We start from the raw sequence: 19,157 nt of genomic DNA on the forward strand, positions 1-19,157 counted from the left end.
TACAGAGGGTAGAGGCCCTGGGGCAGAACACCCTGATCTCCCAACTCAAGCTCTAGCCCTCAGCCATGGGACCTTTGCACATACCAGTACCTCCCTTTTCAAGTCTGTTAACTTCCTCTGGCAACTGCCCTGACTCTATACTGACCTGCACCAGCCCCAGCCTCAGGCCCAGCCGAGTTCCAGGCAGCCTGGCACCCTCCACATCAGCCAGGCCTGTCCCTCCTCCCTATATCCCATTTCGAACCATCCGGCTCTCTGTGACACCAGACTAAGTGTCTGCTGCCCACCACTTTTCAAGTGCCAGGAGGGCCCAAGCTGGATCTATTTTCACTCACCATTAGGTCTCTAGTACCAGGACAGGCATGAAGCCGGCTGCTTAGGAAAGAGGGAACGAGTGAGTGAAAGCGACAGTGCACTGTGGAGGGTGAGAAGCAAATGCGGCAGCTCCTGAACCAGCTCTGCTGTTTCCTAGCAGGATTACTCAACCATCCCGCTCCTTACTGTCGTTGAGCCTCAGTTTCCTCAAAGGTCCAATGGGTGCAATAAACGCCTACTCCTGCCAGGGCCTGCAGAGCCTTGTGAGGCTAGAGACGGATTACATTAGGAAAAATGCTCTAGAGAAGACGTAAAAAGCTTCGTTTTTTTCTCTAACAACACAACTGAAGAGTATCTGTTTAGAATTTCAGGACTTTTTTTTTTTTTTTAAGTAAAATAAAAAACACCAGATGGCTTCGAAGTACGCAAATGTTGGGCCCGTTCTCGTGACCTTCCTCGTGAGACCCAGCCCAAACTACAGGGGGAAGGGGAGGGAAGGGCCGGGAACCAGGCGGGGGAACGCAGGCCTCTGTGACTCACGGCGGGGCCAGATTAGGGCTCCCGAGATTAGGCCGGCCGAGCGCAGGCCAGCTGCGCGGAGAGGTCAACCAGCGCCCCTCTGGGAGGAGTCGGCTTCCTGGGTTCCCCCAGCTTTGCTCAATACTTGGGCAATCCCGGCCTCCGACTTCCGGCTCTGCAATAAATCCCAGGTTCGAGTTCTGACACCGCCTCGGCTGCCCAATTTTGGCAAAGTCCCTTTCCATCTCTGAGCCTACCTTGTGCTGCATCTCTGGTGCCCTGAGAGGAGTCTGGCACACAGAGGAGCGCACACCCGGAACACGTGTTATTATGCCCGACACTGTACTCTGTGACTTACACAGACTGCCTTAAACAACATTACGACCCGGGAGGGAGGTTCCATTGTTATCCCTATTCTACAGACAGGAAGGCTGAAGCGCAGAGCGATTCAGTCCCCTGCCCAAGGTCCCACGTCTACTCACCGGTTGAGTCTGGGTCTAAACTCAGGAAGCGTGCTGCCCCGACCAGCCCGTTTCCAGAATCTAACGCCGGACGCCCACGTGCTACAGCCGGGACTTGCGCCTGGGAGCCGCCCCTAACCCGCTGCCCGGACTCCTGGGGGCCAAGTGCCCGCCGTTGTCACGACAACCGGGGGCCAATGGGAAGCGGGCAGGCGGGAGGAGGCCACGCCTCGACCCCGCCCATAGAGGAGGGCTACGAGATATAAGGGCCAGAGGCCGAGCGGCGGGAGCTAGAGTCCAGGAGCGCGAGGAGCGCACGGGGCTATCCAGTGTCAGCTGAGCGTAGAGGCCCGGAGCCGGGAAGGGCGCGAGGAGCGGCCAAGATGTGCGGTGAGTGCAGCGCCCACCTGCGGCCCCCTCCGTGGCGGCCGCGGGTTCCGGCGCCCCGGCCTCTCAAAGCCTGGGCCCAAGAGCCGGGCCCTGGGGACTGGAGGCGGCGCGAGATGGGGGCGTCGATTTGCCCTGGTCCCCGACAGAGGGGCTTTCACGGGCTGGGCCTGCTTCCCCTTGCCCCGGCCGCCGAGTGGGTGTCCCAGGGAGGGGTGAAGGGGAGGGTGCCCAACCCCGTTCTCGAACCCACAGAGGGGAGGGAATTGGTCCTGTCCTAGGCCTGGACCCTCGAAACACAGAGGTGTGTCCTCACCCCATGTCCAGTGAGGAAAGCGCCCCCAAGTCGCCCACAAGGCGGCCAGGCGCAAGCTAGCGCGCATCCCGGGCGCGGGGTGCCCAACGCGGCTCTTAGCCCATCGCGAACACCGATGAGAGGCGACCACACCTGCACCGTCCCCGTGGAGTCTGGAGCAGCCCCTGGTGCGCTCGGGAAGGGCCTGTGCGTCCTCCTCGCGTCCCAAAATGAACTTCTTGTACCTAGAAGGGTTGATTCCGGATTGCCGCCTCTTCGCTGGAAAGAGCTCTCGGCGAGGCGCGGGGAAGAAGCAGCACCTACCGCCGAGCTTCGGGCGGAATCTGGGAGAGGGAGCCCTGGACTGGGAGCGGGGTCGGGCCCCGGCGTCTCGAATACCGCGGTGACTGGGCGCGGTCCCTCAAGGCTGCGGGACGGTGGGGAGGGCGGCCCGGCCCTGCGCGCACATCTGCAATTCCTTACTCTCCTTGCTGGACCGCCTCCGCTGGCTGGGGAGAGGGCCGAGAACTTCTGCTGGGACAAAAGGTCACTGTGCATTTTGTTTTTTTTTTTTTTCCTTGAGTGGGATTCAGTTTCCCATTCCAGCCTCCTGTGGCTGGAGGACCTGGTGGAACTTTTGAAGCCATGAAAGGCCTCTGTCTGACCGTGCTCAGGGCTGCTGGGGTCGGGTGTGCCAGCAGTGAGCCGTGGGCCAAGGTCTGTACAGGCCTTGTTTCTGAGGCCAGGCGCTCCTGAAAAAGTGAAAAAGGACCGACTGACCAAGGAGCAGACAGCTGACTTTTGGGGTGCAGTCTCCCCCAGGCCAAGCAGCCATCAATTTAAATTCCTGAACCCTCAGCAAAAATGTCAGGACTCCTGGGCGTCATTGGTAATGTACATATAGGGCTGCCTGTAGGCATTCCTGGGGAGAGAGATAAGGCAAAGGTGGCAATTTTGCCAAGAAGCTTTGGGTTCCAAACTCCTTCGTGTGGCATTCAAGGCCCTCGGCCAGCTGGTGGCTTTAGAGCCAGACTGGTGCGCCAAGACCCTCCCACTGGGTCTGCCCCTCCAGCATGAGCAGCTTCCCTCCTTCCTCCTCTCAGATGCCCTTCCACCCCTACCACCACCCTAGCCATCCTGCTTCCTATGTACATCCACCTTTCTCTGTTGTCCTTCTGAGCCTGGGGGCGCTCAGACTCTCAATTCTGGGTTTGTTCTGCTTTCCTAAAGGGCTGCTGTGGTTTTGGCCCCTAGGGAAAGGATGAGCTTTGGTTTGTAACTACCTGTGTCCTCCCAACAGGGCTCCCTGCTGGCACACCCCACCCTCCAGCCCTCAGTGAAGTCGGGGAGTCTTGTGGAGTTCCTGCATGGGAAAGTTATTTCCTTTTCAAGTAGCCAAGAGAAAGTCTCAGCTGGGTGCTAATGTGCCTTTAACATCTTTCTGACACTTGCCTGAGCACCCCTGGCACAGAGGAAGCTGTCCTGGGCTCAGAGCTCAGAGCAGCAGATGGCTAAAATTGAACCCATTGGTTTGGTTTGTTTGTGGGTTTTTTTTGTTTTTTTTTTTTTTGGATTATGATCTGTGTATATACGGCAAGTGATATTAGTTTTCCTTTACGTTTGTTTTCTTTTGTAATGAATTTATTTAAGTTTTAAAAACTTTGGTCAATTTTATAGAAAAATATTAAAGAAATGATTGTGCATTTGGTACAAGGATAGTGCAAAAACTGTGAAGGTGCTCCTGGAATAGACCACTTACCCTCTTCACTTTACATTTGGGGAAATTGAGGCCCAGAGAGGTCTGTGCATACCTTTGTCTGTTGTTTTAGGTCTTTTCTCTGGACTGGCTGTAGCCCTGCTGGGATTTGCCACCTTGAAGCCACCTCAGAGCTCAGATCTCTGGGGCTGGTTCTGCAGTGGTCAGCAGGGGTTGAGCTGAAGGCCTTTCCTTATCAGTTCCTGATGACTGGGCTCAGAGTGCCTCCTGCTCTCCCTTGTCTTTGCTGCTTCTCCCACAGGAAGCTGGACCCAGTTCTAGTTGACCCTCCACACACTAAGCAGATCACCCTCAAAGTTTTAATGAACTGAGAGTTTATCTGAAGCGACACATAGGTACTCATGGGTGGTTTTGTTGACATCTGGGAATTGCTGGCATTTTGCTGACTTTCTGCTGATAAAAAGGCTACTATATTCCCTCTCCCTCCCTCCTTTCCCCACTCTAGAGAATAACTGCTCCTGGAGAGGCCCTGTTTTCCAGGCCCTGGAGCTCTGTGGGCATGGTCCTCCCCTCAGAGAAGGGGCAGGTAGTTGGAGGGGCCGTCCAGAGGCTGACTAGGGACGGAGTAACTCATGAGGTAAATGCTGCCATAGAGGGAAGACCTAGGGCACGAGCTGCAGCCTGGCAGCCCCATGCCAAACCGGCAGCCAGACATCTTTCTGTTTGGTGCACAGAATTTAAACTTTGTTTTTTTTTAAATTATTGTAGTTAACCAAGTAACACAATTGGGAGATTTCACATAAATAGGTAGGACTTTGACTTCTCTTGAAAAAATCCGAAGATGAGCAACTCTGAGTCCATGTTTCTGAATAGTTTACAGTGATCCCTGGGATGACAGGTGCAAGCTCCCCATTTCTCCCACCCTGACCCAGCTGCCCCACTCACTGATGGTACCTGATGGCCCCCATGCAGTCTGAGGTTGGGACCCCAGCACAATGGAGGCAGAGACACTGACTTTCCCCAGAAGAGAGAGAGGGACCTGGGAGAGTGTCACAGGCCTGATTTCAAGTATGAGCTCTACAGAGAGAAGAGGGTGATAGGTGTGCCAGGCTGAGGGCACAGCATATGCAAGGGCATGGCGGCATGCATGCTTGGGGATGTGACAAAAAAGATGGCATGTCCCGTCTATGAATTCTTAAATCTTCCCTGTCCTTCATTACTACACTTAGTCATCTATGAGGCGGGAAAAAAAGACTTGAAGAGGAAAAAATTCTTAGTTTTTGCTAGAAGGTAAAGCCCTTGCCTTGAATTCATCATCTTTTGTATCAGCTCCTCTGGCTGCTGTAACAAATTGCCGCAAACTTGCTGATTTAAAACAACATAAATCTATTTTTCTCACAGTTCTGGAGACTAGTTGTCCAACAATCAGTTTTACTGGGCCAAAATGGAGGTGCCAACAGGGCCCCACTTCCTCCAGAAGCTCTAGGGGAGAATCTGTTCCTTGCCTCTTCCAGCTTCTGGTGGTTGCCGGCATTCCTTGGCTTGTGGCTACTCATTCCAGTCTCCTCTTCCACGGTCACATCACTTTCTCCTCTTCCATATTAAATCTCCTTCTGCTTCCCTTTTATAAGGACACTTGTTATTTCATTTAGGGCCCATCTGTATAATTCAGAATAATCTCCCATCTCAAGATCCTTAACTTAATCACATCTATAAAGACACTTTTCCATTTACAGATACATTCTAGGAGTTAAGACCTAATTTTTTTGTTTTAATATACATTTATTTATTTATTTATATTTATTTTTTGGCTGTGTTGGGTCTTCGTTTCTGTGCGAGGGCTTTCTCTAGTTGCGGCGAGCAGGGGCCACTCTTCATCGCGGTGCGCTGGCCTCTCACTGTCGCGGCCTCTCTTGTTGCGGAGCACAGGCTCCAGACGCGCAGGCTCAGTGGTTGTGGCTCACGGGCTTAGTCGCTCCACGGCATGTGGGATCTTCCCAGACCAGGGCTCGAACCCGTGTCCCCTGCATTGGCAGGCAGATTCTTAACCACTGCGCCACCAGAGAAACCCAAGACCTAATATTTTTGAGGACGATTATTCATCCTGCTACAGTTGGGTTCTTGCTTTCAGATACCTTCTGCAAGAATAGTCCAGTGTTGCCAATCCCAGATGGCTACAAGAATGTTGACCAGAGGGCTACCAGCATCGCCTGCACCACACACACCCAACTCCTCTGGTCCCAGTCATAAGGTGAATGTAGGCATCCGTTAAATACCCCTTCCTTCACTGGCATCATGCCACACACCCAGATGGACCAAATAGTGTTCATACTTTCTCTAAAAGTCAGTTCCCATGTCATATAAATATCGTGCATCTTGCTCTCCATGTGTGTACGTGATACCCTTCCCACTCATCTCTTCTCTGCAAGAAACAGGCATGGTTTTATTCCCCAGAATAAAGAGGGGCCAGGGCACACACACACACACACACACACACACACAGTGTGTTTACTGCACAGCAGTCTTTCACGAGAACTTGTCAAATGCTTACGGGGGCTCACTTGCCTCTTGTCTTAGGTGAGGAAACAGCAATCCAGGGAGATTACTTGGCTCGGGAGAGCTCATCCTTTTGTCCCAAACTTCTTTTGGCTCTCAGAACTCTGTCATATTTGACACTCCCTTCCTCCTTATAACAGTTCAGTTCATGGGTGGATGCCTCAGAAGAGACTGGACTGGAGTTGATGGGGCACAGACTCTGGGGTCAGGACGCCTGGCTTGTTGCCTCTCCAAGCCATAGGAGCCTTGAGAAACAGAGCCCCCTACACAGTAGTGTGCAGATAAATGTTTAACAACCGGCTCTTTGGTTTGCCAGTTTCTATGGTGCGAATACTCTCACCATGGCTAATTTCAGGTCACCTGCATGAGGTCCCTGAGCATGGAGTTAGGAAGAGATGCACACAGTTGGCTCTTCGGAGCCAGTCTTAGCAGCTCTCTAACACCCCTGCCCCTACTTATGGGACTTTTGTGGCACTCTCTGGAGGGCTGCAGAGAGGCCAGCTGGGCGGCCAGCTGGGCAGGGGCTCAGCACGGCCTGCCTCCCTCCTCCACATCCTCCTCCTCCTCCTCCCCATCACCATGCCATTTCCCCATCAGTCTTAATCATCAGGGGTTTCCCGAGTTCTGAGAAACCTTCTGGAGATTTTGTGATATAAGATTAGTAAATAGTGCTTTTAAATTGAGGAGTTATTTTTATATTTAGCAAAATTTGCTTATAAAGGAATAGTAACTTGAGGTTACAAACACTCTTGGGAGAACGTTCTGAAGATTCATTAGGTGCAAAGCCAAGTAATTTAATCTAGTCATCTGCCTCTTTTTAATTTTCAAAGGAAATATTTCACTGGAAAAAAGAAGTCTGGCTTTTTCATAGCTGAATTTGGCAGTTTGAACTTCTTTCTTTTTTCTTGAAAGTTTTTTTTAAGTACAATTAAGAGTATTTGTATGTTGCTTCCCCTTTGTTTTGGTGAAACCCTAACGGGACAGGGACACCAGGAATTTTCTATTAAAAAGAAAAATGCCTTGCCCACATTTACTGCAGGAAGCAGAGTCCCCTGTTATCTCAGGGATTAGAGTGTTGTGGTAACTTTAACCCTTGGAGTCCCAAGGAGGCCTGAAACAGGGTAAGGCTGTCCCCAGAAGAGCCAACCCCCTCCTGACCCTGAGCCAGGCCTGGGGACTCCTCTGCCTTTGTGAGAGGACCCAGCTGTGCAATCTCCGCCTTTACTCTCACTTCTGTGAGGAAGCAGCAGAAATTGTCCTTCCCACTTCATGAATAAAGTGGCCTTCCCCAGTCTGCACAAGGGAGACCTGGACATCCAGAGAGGCCATAGCTTCCTATTGCAGCCCTTGCTCCTGGCCCAGTGGCCTCCCCTTCCTGGGGGCCTCACCTGGAAGGGTATACTGCCCACCTCCCCTGGCATGCCACACACACACTCATACACCCAACACACTCACACACACCTGACACTCAAGCACAAAGTCATGCACATAAACATACTCTCACACACATACACACTCAACACACACATACACACACACACACACACACTCAGGAATTTTATGAGGCATAAATCCAACTGGCCATGTCTTCCAATTTGGGACTTAGAATAGTATCTAATCTCTAGTAGACTCATGGACTAAGGAGGTCAACCTCTTCAATTCTGAGAAGCATTGGATGGTGATGGAAAGAGTGACCTAGGTCTGGAGAGGGTCCCATCCTGGCTGGGTGGCGATGTAGCTCCAGTGGAGCGAGCCCTACCCTGTATGAGGTACAGGTGGTATCTCTGCCTGGGACTGTTCGCCCTCAATCACAGTGAAGGCAGTGTCTTTCATTGGGAAGCTGATCCTTGGAAGGATGGAGAAGTTTTCCAAAACGATAGGCACAGAATCATAATGTGGGCCCTGGCCCACCCACTGTAAACTTAGACCTTCTTCCCTCATCCTCCAGGCCCCAAACAACCCCTCCCCCATCCAATACCCCGAGCACCCCAGGGGTTGTAGAGAAGGTTCCAGGAGTTCAGTGATCCTAGTTCTGGCTGGGAATCCAGAGACATTGCCCATCTTGTCATTGTCATTATCTGTCACTTGAAGGTCAAAGCGCCCCTATCTGCATGGATGGACCTCTGTGGTGCTTTTGGTCCTGAGTTCCTATATGATCTCTCAAGCCATATTTGGAGGGAACATTAGAATTCCCACACCCCCAAGGTGGGCTGGGCTAAGGGACCACAGTCCCCTCTTAAAGGGCTCGTGTCCATCCTGCATCACGTCTGCAGTCTCTTCTGGAGTCCCTCTGAATTTATCTGGGTTTTTCTACCTTTGGAACCTTTTCTCACTCACTTTTCCCATCAGTTTTAAGAGTGGGACCCTGAAAAGCTGTTTCAAAGCTCTGAATGCTAGGATGGCAGTGTAGGCAAGGGGTATACACTGAGCTGCAGTGGTTGGGCCAAGACAGCCTCTGCCCCAGGGCTGGGCATCTCTCCAACCAGCTTGGAGGTATTTCGCCATCCCTCTTGGGCAAGGGAGGTGTGTAGTGGGAGCCAGCCTTGCTGTGGTTGGCTCTGCCCTGTGGGGAGGGGGCTAGATGGGAAGAGGAAGGTGGAGTTAGAAGCAGGAGTGTCCCGGGGAAGGAGTGACCTCCCAGGGGTCAGGGGAGGGTGTATCAACATGGTCTGGACCTCACCAGGGGAGCTCTGAGTGTGTCCATCAGGGGCCAGATGGGCATCTCCCCACGGGCCAGGCCCCCTCTGCAAGCTATTTCTCATCCCTTGGAGTAGGATTCTAAGACAGGTCTTATGCTAATTTGGGGGGCAGCAGTGATGAGCCCCCTGCAATCAGGTAGACCTGGTTGTGAATTACTCAACTCTTTGGACTTGGAGCCAGAGATGCCCTGTCTGTCCATGGGAACCACAGCCTGGATATAGGCATTGTGAGGATTAGACAAGATGAGGTTCTGAAAGTATTGGCACATGGGAAGGCTTCATGAGTGGTGATAGTGGTGGTTGTGATTTACTTTGCAATCCCACCCAGTGGAGTTCTGGGATCCTTCCCCAGGACCTGGTTCATTTATCTAGAAGGCTCTCCACTCCAGTCCTAGGGTCCTCACCGTGCATGATGGTTGGGGGTGGGTAATGCTGGGGCATATACGCCTTTGTGCTTGAGTGTCTTAGGGTTACCCTTAGAGCAGTGCCTCACTGCCCTGGTGAAAGGAGCTAACACTCAGGGACACCAGACTCAGCACTACCCACCTCTCTGGCCTTTCTGTCCCTCGTGCTTACACTTGGGGGTTCTCTCTTTTTGTGCATGGTTGAGGGTGGCTGTCTCCAGCCCAGCTCAAAGGTCACCTTCTCTGATCAACACCTCCCCCCCAATCCATTCATTTATTCATGCATTCATTCATTCAAAAATTAGTTACTGAGCACCTAAAATGTACCAGGCTCTGCGCTGGGTTCTGGGAATATAGCAAGGAATAAGACAGATAAACAAGACACGTGTGGTCTCCATCCTCATGAAGGTTACAATCCAGTGGGGAGTCAGACAAAAGACAAGAAGGGAAGTGCTATATAGGAAATAAACAGGGCCATGTGACTTTTTAAAAATCAGGAGAGGAGAAGGCCTGTAATAGGCTGGGTGGGTGAGCTGTCGGCCACCTTTGCCGAGAGCCGGTCCAGGAGCCTTCTGCCCCTTTCCCACCTCTCAGCTCTCAGCCTCTCCGCCTGCAAGTCTCCCGAGGGGTCGGGTGGTCCCTGTGCATCATGTCCTCTCATGACTCGCCCTGCAAGGCCCCCTGACTGGTCCATCTCGGCACTTCACAGCACGTAGCACAGCGATGAAGCCCCTGTGGGCCAGAGAAATGTTTATGGGATGATTTACATCTTAATCAATCTGTAACCAGATCACACATTTGGTTTAATCATCATTTCCCCAAGTAGAAAGCCAAAAATAAATACCAGTAAACTGGTACTATTTTCCTTGTGGTTTTATTTAATGATAATTTCTCAAGGGCTTCCCTTGTGCTGTATACATACCTGCATTTGTGCCGCGTGCTCCCCAGGAGGAGGAAGCTCTTTGCCTGCCCCATTTTCACAGATACAGACACTTACTATGCGGCAGGCACTGTTCCTCTTGCTTTACAAAGACTCCCATGAATTCTCACAACAACCCTAGGAAGTAGGTGCTGCCATCACCACGCTCCACTGGGAGTTCAGTGACTTGCTCCAGGCCACACAGAAGCAGGGAGTGGGCTGGGATTTGAAATCAATATTTGGCGAAGGTGGTAGGCCGTAGCTGCCACCCTCTGTGCTTCTTGCTGCCACAGACCAGTGAGCAGGCGAGGGAGGAGGAACCCAGGCGGGGCGACCCTGAGCCTGTCTTTTTACGCATTGGACCGTGTGCTCAGACTGCCTTCTGCCTTCTTGTGGCTGTTGTCCCTCCAGGTGAGCAGAGCTGGGGAGCCACGGTGAAGATGATTGGGCTAGCTGACAATCCTGTACCCACCACTCTCTAATTCATATAGCGGCACATGGTAACATACTACATACAGGCACGTGGCAAAATATCCTGACTGTACAAAAAGGACACATGCAGTGGGAAAGGAGTTTCTGCCTTCGGTCCAGCACCCTCGTCAGTGGCAACCACTGCTCCTTGGGTCTTCCAGAAACACGCTATGTGTCTCCCTGCCCCACCTTGGGTAAGTTACAGATGTTCTGCAGGCCACTTTTTTCCCTTGACACATCTTGGAGATGTAGCCTGTTTTCCAAGAGAACACACAGCTTCACCTTGTTCTCTGTATAGGGCTGCCTGCATGTGGCCCTACAGTGGCCACGTGTGACCGTGCCATCACTTACCTGGGCCCTGCCAGGCGTCAGGCTGTCCCCAGTCTTCAGCTACCACAGACAGCGCTGAGCGACTATCCTAATGCACGCACACTTGAATCCCTGCACAGATATCTGTTGGATACATTCCTAGAAGTGCAGACGCTTTGTTCAACAGATGTGTACATTTTAATGTGAGAGATTGCCAAATTGCCTTCCAAAGAGAGTGTACAAATTTAAACTCTCACTTGTTGTCAAACTGGTGGATCTTTACTGATTTCATAGGTAAAAAAATGGATTCTCACTGCAGCTTTTATTGCAGATGAAAGGGATTCCAGAAGGGAATTCTGATATGAATAGCAAACAAAATTCCTGGGAAAGCAGCTTTATTCTATTTCATTATTTTTTTAAATAGTAAGAGCACAGTATAGGTGCTGTTTTATTCACTTTCATCTGGTGGCGTGCAGGGAGAATCCAGCCAAGAGGAGAGAGAAGAGAGATAGTGCTTAAAAGAATTTACTGAACAGAGGTTGGTATGCAAGAGATTTCATGTTAAAAATTAGATTTATGCCTTCTTGCACAAAGACCTTGAAAACCACTTCTTGGCAGCCCCTCTCACCACAGTAATCAACCAAACGGTGCTTGAGTGGCTGCCAAGCCTCCCAGCTGGGTGTGGACACAGCTGGTGGTCCTGATGGCAAGGACCCTTTAGCCGTTCCAGCCAGTTCCAGCCCACCAGGGGCTCTGGCAGCAGCACCTCCCACCAAGGCGGCTGTTCTGGGTCTCAGAGCCAGAGATGCATACGTGCCTGACGTGAGTTCAGAAGTGAAGTTTGGCCCAGAGGATGGGGAATTGCAGGGGAGAATCGGCAAACATACAGCGCTCTTGTAAAAGAATTTCGGATTTAAAAGAGTTGGTGTTTTTCCTTTCAAAACATTTAAAACAATTTATGCATATATTTGTTTGATGACCACCTCTCATTCTGACTATAAGGGTCATATATGTTTTATTTTCCTTGATATTTGTAAGACCTAACAGAGTGAATGCCACGTAGGAAAAAGCCTCTAGATATTTTGAAAAGAATGAATAAGAGGATGAATTCTGGCCAAACAAATAAATAAAAAGAAGTTGGAGAACACAGTAGATTGTATATAAAACTATGTATTATTTTTTTAAGGCATAAAGCCAACAAAGAAGACAAGGCCACTGAACAAAATAGAACAAAATATATATATATATCTTTTATTCCATGCTTATGGGAGAAAAATAAACAATAATTTGACTTTTGGAAATATACATTGTCTCCCCTCAGCCCTCCCCCCCCCAAAAAAAAGAGTTGGTGTATGGGCCTTTGTGTCATCTGCAATGCCTGTTAGCTCCCCTTTGTGAGGGTGCAGGTATAACTCTAGAACAATTCCCAAGGTGCCAGGAGGGTTTTGCAGTTTAAAAGACTACAAAAATGGTTTGTGAGTTGCTCCATCCTTCATATAGCCATCTCCCATAGCTATGTGCTCTTTACATTGACTGGAATTTGACGATATCCCTCCAGGGAACTTCCTGATTTTTTTGCAGAAAAATTAATGTTATAGAAAGTTTTACCTAAGCACAGATTATGGTGATGGCTACACAACTCTGTGAATATACTTAAAAACCATTGCATTGTACCCTTTAAATGGGATAATATTGTGGTATGTGACTTGTATCCCAATGAAGCTGTTAAAAATTTACATTAAAAAGTAGCTGTCTTTTTTTTATATATATGTAAGGTGACAAAAATACATCCTCTGACCAGAAGTGTTTAGGTTTGAAGCGTAGGGTAAATTGTGAGCTCTTGAAGCACAGATGCTCAGCTGGGGAAACGCTTCTCACCTGACCTGGAAGACAAAAATAGCTGACTGCCAAAATTATCCTTGGCCATTTTTAAAAGAAAACGTCTGTAACTGCTCAGAAACCACAGTGTGCGTGTTTTTAAATATAAACCCTGCCCCTTAATACTCGTGTGCAAATATATCCTGTGTACAGTAGCATACAGTACCTAGGAATACAAAATATAATTTTTAGCACTGTATAATTTCATCACCTTTTTTTTTGACTGTGTCTAGATTAATTTTAGCAAGTTAAATTTCATATGATGTGACCCTACTTACTGCTTAGGAATATAATATTTACTTTAATCATTTAGTTTAAATCATTTAGTTTAATCATTCATTCAAATATACTATATTGACTTGAATATAATCTAGAGACATTACAGATATTACAGAGATATGACATGTGGTTTGCTGTATAATCGCGATCATCCCTTAGTTATCTGCAGGCAGGTTGTCCTCTCCAAGGTTTATCTCTGGCAAATTTTTTCCCCAGTTTTATTGAGATATAATTGATGTATAACATTGTATAAGTTTAAGATATAAAACATAATGATTTGTATATGTATATATGTATTGGTATATGTTACATATGTATGTGTATATGTATATACATATTGCAAAATGATTACCCCAATAAGATTAGTTAACATTCATCACCTCACATAGTTAAAAGTTTTTCACTGTGATGAGAACTTTTAAGATCTACTCTCTTAGCAACTTTCAAATATACAATAGAATATTAACTATAGCCACCATGCTGTACATTACATCACCAGAATTTATCTTATAACTGGAAGTTTGTACCTTTTGACCACCTTCACCTAATTCCCTCACCTCTCATTCCCCAACTCTGGCAACCACCAATCTGATTTCTTTATCTATTTAGTTTTTTTGTTAGATTCTATATAAAAGTGAGATCATACAGTATTTGTCTCTCTCTGTCTGACTTATTTCACTTAGCATATTGCCCTCAAGATTCATCCATGTTGTCACAAATGGCAGGATTTCCTCCTTTTTTATGGCTGGATGATATTCCATTAATATTACATATATAGGGCTTCCCTGGTGGCTCAGTGGTTAAGAATCCGCCTGCCAATGCAGGGCACATGGGTTTGAGCCCTGGTCCAGGAAGATCCCACATACCGTGGAGCAACTAAGCCCATGTGCCACAACTACTGAGCCTGCGCTCTAGAGCCCACGTGCCACAACTGCTGAAGCCCATGCGCCTAGAGCCCGTGCTCCGCACCAAGAGAAGCCACTGCAACGAGAAGCCCACAACCAAGAGTAGCCCCCACTCGCTGCAACTAGAGAAAGCCCGCGCACATCAACAAAGACCCAACGCAGCCAAAAATAAATAAATAAAATTAATTAATTAATAAAAAAATATTACATATATATTCCATGGCTACTTTATCCATTCATCCGTCAATGGACACTTAAGTTGTTTCCATGTCTTGGCTATTGTAAATAATGCTGCAATGAACATGGGGGTGCAGGTACAGGTATCTGGCAATTTTTAAATTTTGCTCAGACCTTTCTGTCATCCCAGAAAAATGTAGAGAAAACTTAAAAATAATAAAAATTAAAATTGAGAAAATAAACCTTCTTTTAACCCTATTCATCCCCGAGGCAGTGCTGCCCAGAGGTTAGGATCATTTAAGTTCTAAAATCAGGTCTCTTTGGTTCCACTCCTGACTCTGGCCCAGTTCCAGAAGGTAAGGGGAGGGTAATGGCAGGTCCAACCTCTAAGACTGCTTCGAGCTTTGATTGATACCTGTGTAGCAATGCTTAGCCCAGTGCCTGGCATATAGTGAGTTCTCAATAAGATGAGTCCCTTTTCACGATCCATACTATTGCTTCCCTGCTTAATACAGATTCATGGTCATTCTATCCACATACATTTATTGAACAAGGACCATGTGCCAAGACGCCTGTGACCTTGTCAGGGGATGTAGATGTCTCAGGATGTAAGAGCAGGTGAACACTTCTGGCCGGGGCCTGGACAAGCCTGCCCTGGGAGGTGGGGTTGGAGCTGAACTTTGAGAAGGGAAGGTTTTCCCGTGTAGGGCAAAAGGACAGAGGGGTAATGGGATGGGACACTCACAGAGCAGGATAGAGACAGACCAAGGGTCTGTAGTCTCAAGCAGGGGAGTGGAGGAGTTTGGAAAGAACCAACATGATGACTGTTTCTTCCTATTTGGGAAAATATTATTTTAATATATGAATGCAGAAAATAAAGCCAAACAAAATCTTCTAGGCTGGTGGGCCTCCCTTGAAGATAAGGATTCTCTATGAGGCCAAGAGATGATTTTATGTTTGCTGTCGTAAAAGTAGTGCTTATTGATGGTAATGCTCCAAGCAGTAGGGCCAAGTGGAAAGTGGAGCAAAGGCCCCAGCCCCTGTTCCTACCTGTCGCAGGAGGCTGGGGTGACCTCCTTTTGACTCTTCTCAGGTGTGTTCTGTGCAAACCAAGGAGTCCACATAGCGGGGACTTCCAGATGGCCCTAGGTGGTTGCTTTGTTTTGCTGATCTTTTCTATTATAAATGTTGCCACAATGAAAGGCGTCTTCTGCGAGTATGTCCATAGGAGAAATTCTCCACGGTGGAATTGCAAGGCCATGGTGTGTGCGTGTGTTCTTCACATGCTTTGTGAGTCCTTTTGGCACTGCAGGAGGGCTGCATACGATGTCCTTCTAGAAGCAGGAAGGGAGTTCTGCTCTTCTTCCATTATGCCTGGGGAAGGCCACACCTTCTTCTGCAGGCAGCCTGGAAGCCCTTCAGTGATAAGCCTCCAGTGGTATCTGTTTCCCCAGAAGTGTTTTTCTTCTAAACATGAACCAAGTGTTTTGTAAACATACGGTTTTCCCTTCTTTTTACAGGAATCTTCGCCTACATGAACTACAGAGTCCCCCGGACAAGGAAGGAGATTTTTGAAACCCTCATCAGGGGACTGCAGCGGCTTGAGTATAGAGGCTATGACTCAGCAGGTAGGCTCTGCAGGCTGCTGCCATATAAACATAATGCTTGTTCATTAAAGAAATTTGAAAATTCCTATAGAAAAGTAGGAAGAAAAAACAAGGGTAAAAAAAAATATCTATCAAAAGCACCCCCCATCAATATCTGTGTCCCTCCTCTGGTCGTCTGGGGTCTGGGGACGGTAGAGGTGTCATGCAGATATTTATTGTTTTATCTAATTATAATTATGCAATTCTGTAATTTTGTATTCTTCTTCTTTCACTTACCTTGTTTTTTTCCATTACCCTAAACACTTCCTAACATAATCTTTCTAAGTGGCTGCACAGTCCTCCACTGGATGCCTGTCTCAGAGTTTACTCCTTCATCCACATAACAGGTGGATATTTAGTCTGTTTCCCATTTTTTAAATTTATTTATTTATTTATTTATTTGGCTGTGTTGGGTCTTCGTTTCTGCGCGAGGGCTTTCTCTAGTTGCGGCAAGCGGGGGCCACTCTTCATCGCGGTGCACGGGCCTCTCACTATCGTGGCCTCTCTTGTTGCGGAGCACAAGCTCCAGACGCGCAGGCTCAGTAATTGTGGCTCACGGGCCCAGTTGCTTTGCGGCATGTGGGATCTTCCCAGACCAGGGCTCGAACCCGTGTCCCCTGCATTGGCAGGCAGATTCTCAACCACTGCGCCACCAGGGAAGCCCTGTTTCCCATTTTTAATTAAGCAGCCTTAGGAGAAAAAGGAGAGCCAGATAATTATATATTCCTATAACTTCTTAACAGAAAGCAAGTCCGATGAAAGATTGCAGGAACACTAGTGCAATGGAAACACCAGCTAAAGTAGCAGAATGCAAAGTGCACAAATGGCCTTAAATGAGCCCGCTGCCTTTGGCGGCAGACGTGGTGGCACCTCTCCCGCAGGCAAACTCCAAGAATTACCCTGGTTAGAAGCCGAGGTGAGGCAACCACAGCCTGGGTTTCAGGCACATGTTCCCTGATTGCTGGTTAGCACTGCCGCAGTCACAGCCTCCTCTTTCCAAGTCAACATCCTAACACCGTCTAGTTCTCTTCTGGGCAGCAAGCCTGGGGAATAAGAACTAATAAATCCACAGTTCTGTATAGCCCTCACCCAGGGTCATTCCCTGTAATGAAGCATGGGAGACAAAACTTAAATTCCAATACAAAAAAAATCATGTTTATGTTACAGGTGTGGCAATCGATGGAAATAACAACGAAGTCAAAGAAAGACATATCCAGCTAGTCAAGAAAAGAGGAAATGTCAAGGCTCTTGATGAAGAACTTTACAGTATGTGAAAGACATGCCAAGTCAGAGTAATAAATGCAGCCTGGGTCACTTTAAAATCTTTAATTCCAACAGCATTGGAGACTAAAAATATTAACCTACCCAAGCATGGAAAAATAGGAGGGTTAAGTCCATGTTGCAAAACTGTTTCCCGGAGTGTGGGATGGTTTATTTCAGGTGATAGTGCGCTGAGAATTTTTTTTTCAATATTTAGTACTTATGTATTTTAATTTTTGTGGCAAATGATACTGCTTTTCCATTTATGGTAGGGACCTGTAATTTTCTTTTTAAACTAAGTTGATTTCAGTTAAGTGAGTTAGGTTACTGATAAGTACTAATTAAAGCAAGGGTCTGGCAGAATTCTCCAGAATGGGGCCTTTGTGGTTGATGGTGGGATGTACTTTTGGTGTAGCAGATGTGTCTTCATGTAATGAAGTCACCTCATGTAACAGTACCATGTCAATGCTTAAAGTGCAGCAAACTTATTTTTCCTTCATCTAGAACAGGACAGCATGGACTTAAAAGTGGAGTTTGAGACCCACTTTGGCATTGCCCACACACGCTGGGCCACCCACGGGGTCCCCAATGCTGTCAACAGCCACCCACAGCGCTCAGACAAAGGCAACGGTATGTAGTATAGCCTTGCTCCCCTGTCCTAGTGGTTGTGCCTGGCCCTGACCTGTGCCAGGGTTGATCCACACCCACCACCAGCTGGCTTCTCAGCGTCCCTGTCTTCCTCGAGTATCCGAACTGTTGGCACTGGGCCCCAGAAAGGAGGCAAATTCAACCTGACCCCTGGATAGTGCTGACCGCGCAGGCATCCACAGGAAAACAGTGGCACTTCCCATGAATGCCTTTGGCTCTGGGGACCCAGCCTGAGTGGGACTTGGTGGTGTAAAGGGTTGAAGGCCTGGGCACTGTTCCTCAGTTAGGGACCAGCGTGTTCCAGAGGGCTGGGCACTTGAGGAAAGATTGGGGTTCCTTCCTCGTCCAGCTATACCCATCCCTGACCCTGAAGAGAGTGGTCCTGAGCCAGGGCAGGTGGCAGTGCTGATCTTGTTTAACGTCTGAGGTGCCTGCTCCAATCCTGGTTCCTGTAACGAGGGCCACCCAGTTCTCCCAATTCCCCCCTCACCATGTCAGCCCCAGCCCATGGGTCCACATCACTTGTCTAAGCCCCCAGGACAATTCTTTATGTGGTGGTTCTTTTAAATGATGTCCCAGTCTCCTCTCATGGGGGAAGGACTGGTAGGTCTGGAGCTCCCACTGGAAGCTCTCAGGGACTCTGTGGTCAGCACCCAGGGGTGTCAGGGCCTCTGGCAGTAGGACGCATGGTTATATGAGATGGAGAGAGGGCATGATCCCTGACTCCTCCCAGGGCTCCAAGGGCAGGCGAGGGTCTAAGACATCATCTGGGCCTTCTAGTGGGTCTCCACTCTGGGTTGGGCCTGGTCAGGTCAGAAGCCCCCATGACCCACACCTGGGCATGATGCGAGAGGGTGTCCGGTGGAGAGAATGATTTCTGGAGTCAGCTGGGATCCCCCACCCCAAGCCGACTCCAGAATGTGGCATAATGCAGGTTCTTGCCAAGCCTCATATTAGAGTAGGGATCAGACACGTAAGAGTAGTTGTAGGGTATTTACTATTAGCTAAACACTTGACAAGCCTCACTGCCATTAATTGTCTTGGAAGTCAGGCCACAGGAGAGTGCAGCACCTCCCTGGTCAGTGTCCTTTGCCCCTGTGGACACTGCAGTGCCTGGAGGCAGCTCACCCTGCCCGATTTGGAAAGGAAAGCCTCCCGGAGAGAACAGGAGGGCCCCATGCACCTCTCTCATCAGAGCACCCAGAGATAGCACAGGGACCAGTCTATACATACACCTACATGGTCAGAGACTTGGGTAGTGAGGTTTCTTTGCTGGGGCCATTCCTTGCATCTGGTCCATGCCCTGAGCCAT

The 19,157-nt window shown here is 48.8% G+C and overlaps 1 protein-coding gene across 3 annotated transcripts in view; it reads left to right on the forward strand.

The window, feature by feature from the left end:
- The first annotated feature begins 1,575 nt into the window (after nucleotides 1-1,575).
- Nucleotides 1,576-19,157, forward strand: part of GFPT2 (glutamine-fructose-6-phosphate transaminase 2) — a 47,710-nt gene continuing 30,128 nt past the window's right edge. Inside the window, exons 1-5 of one of the 3 annotated variants that reach the window (XM_057541316.1) lie at nucleotides 1,591-1,685; nucleotides 10,684-10,937; nucleotides 15,812-15,919; nucleotides 17,105-17,203; nucleotides 17,702-17,827. In XM_057541316.1, coding sequence (XP_057397299.1) covers nucleotides 10,829-10,937; nucleotides 15,812-15,919; nucleotides 17,105-17,203; nucleotides 17,702-17,827 — 442 coding nt within the window. In that variant the 5' untranslated portion in view covers nucleotides 1,591-1,685; nucleotides 10,684-10,828. Of the gene's footprint in view, nucleotides 1,686-10,683; nucleotides 10,938-15,811; nucleotides 15,920-17,104; nucleotides 17,204-17,701; nucleotides 17,828-19,157 lie in introns of all 3 variants that reach the window. The other 2 variants (XM_007169836.2, XM_057541317.1) reach the window with 2 other exon arrangements.

The sequence above is a fragment of the Balaenoptera acutorostrata genome, chromosome 2, assembly GCF_949987535.1.
Source record: "Balaenoptera acutorostrata chromosome 2, mBalAcu1.1, whole genome shotgun sequence".
Lineage (NCBI taxonomy): Eukaryota > Metazoa > Chordata > Mammalia > Artiodactyla > Balaenopteridae > Balaenoptera > Balaenoptera acutorostrata.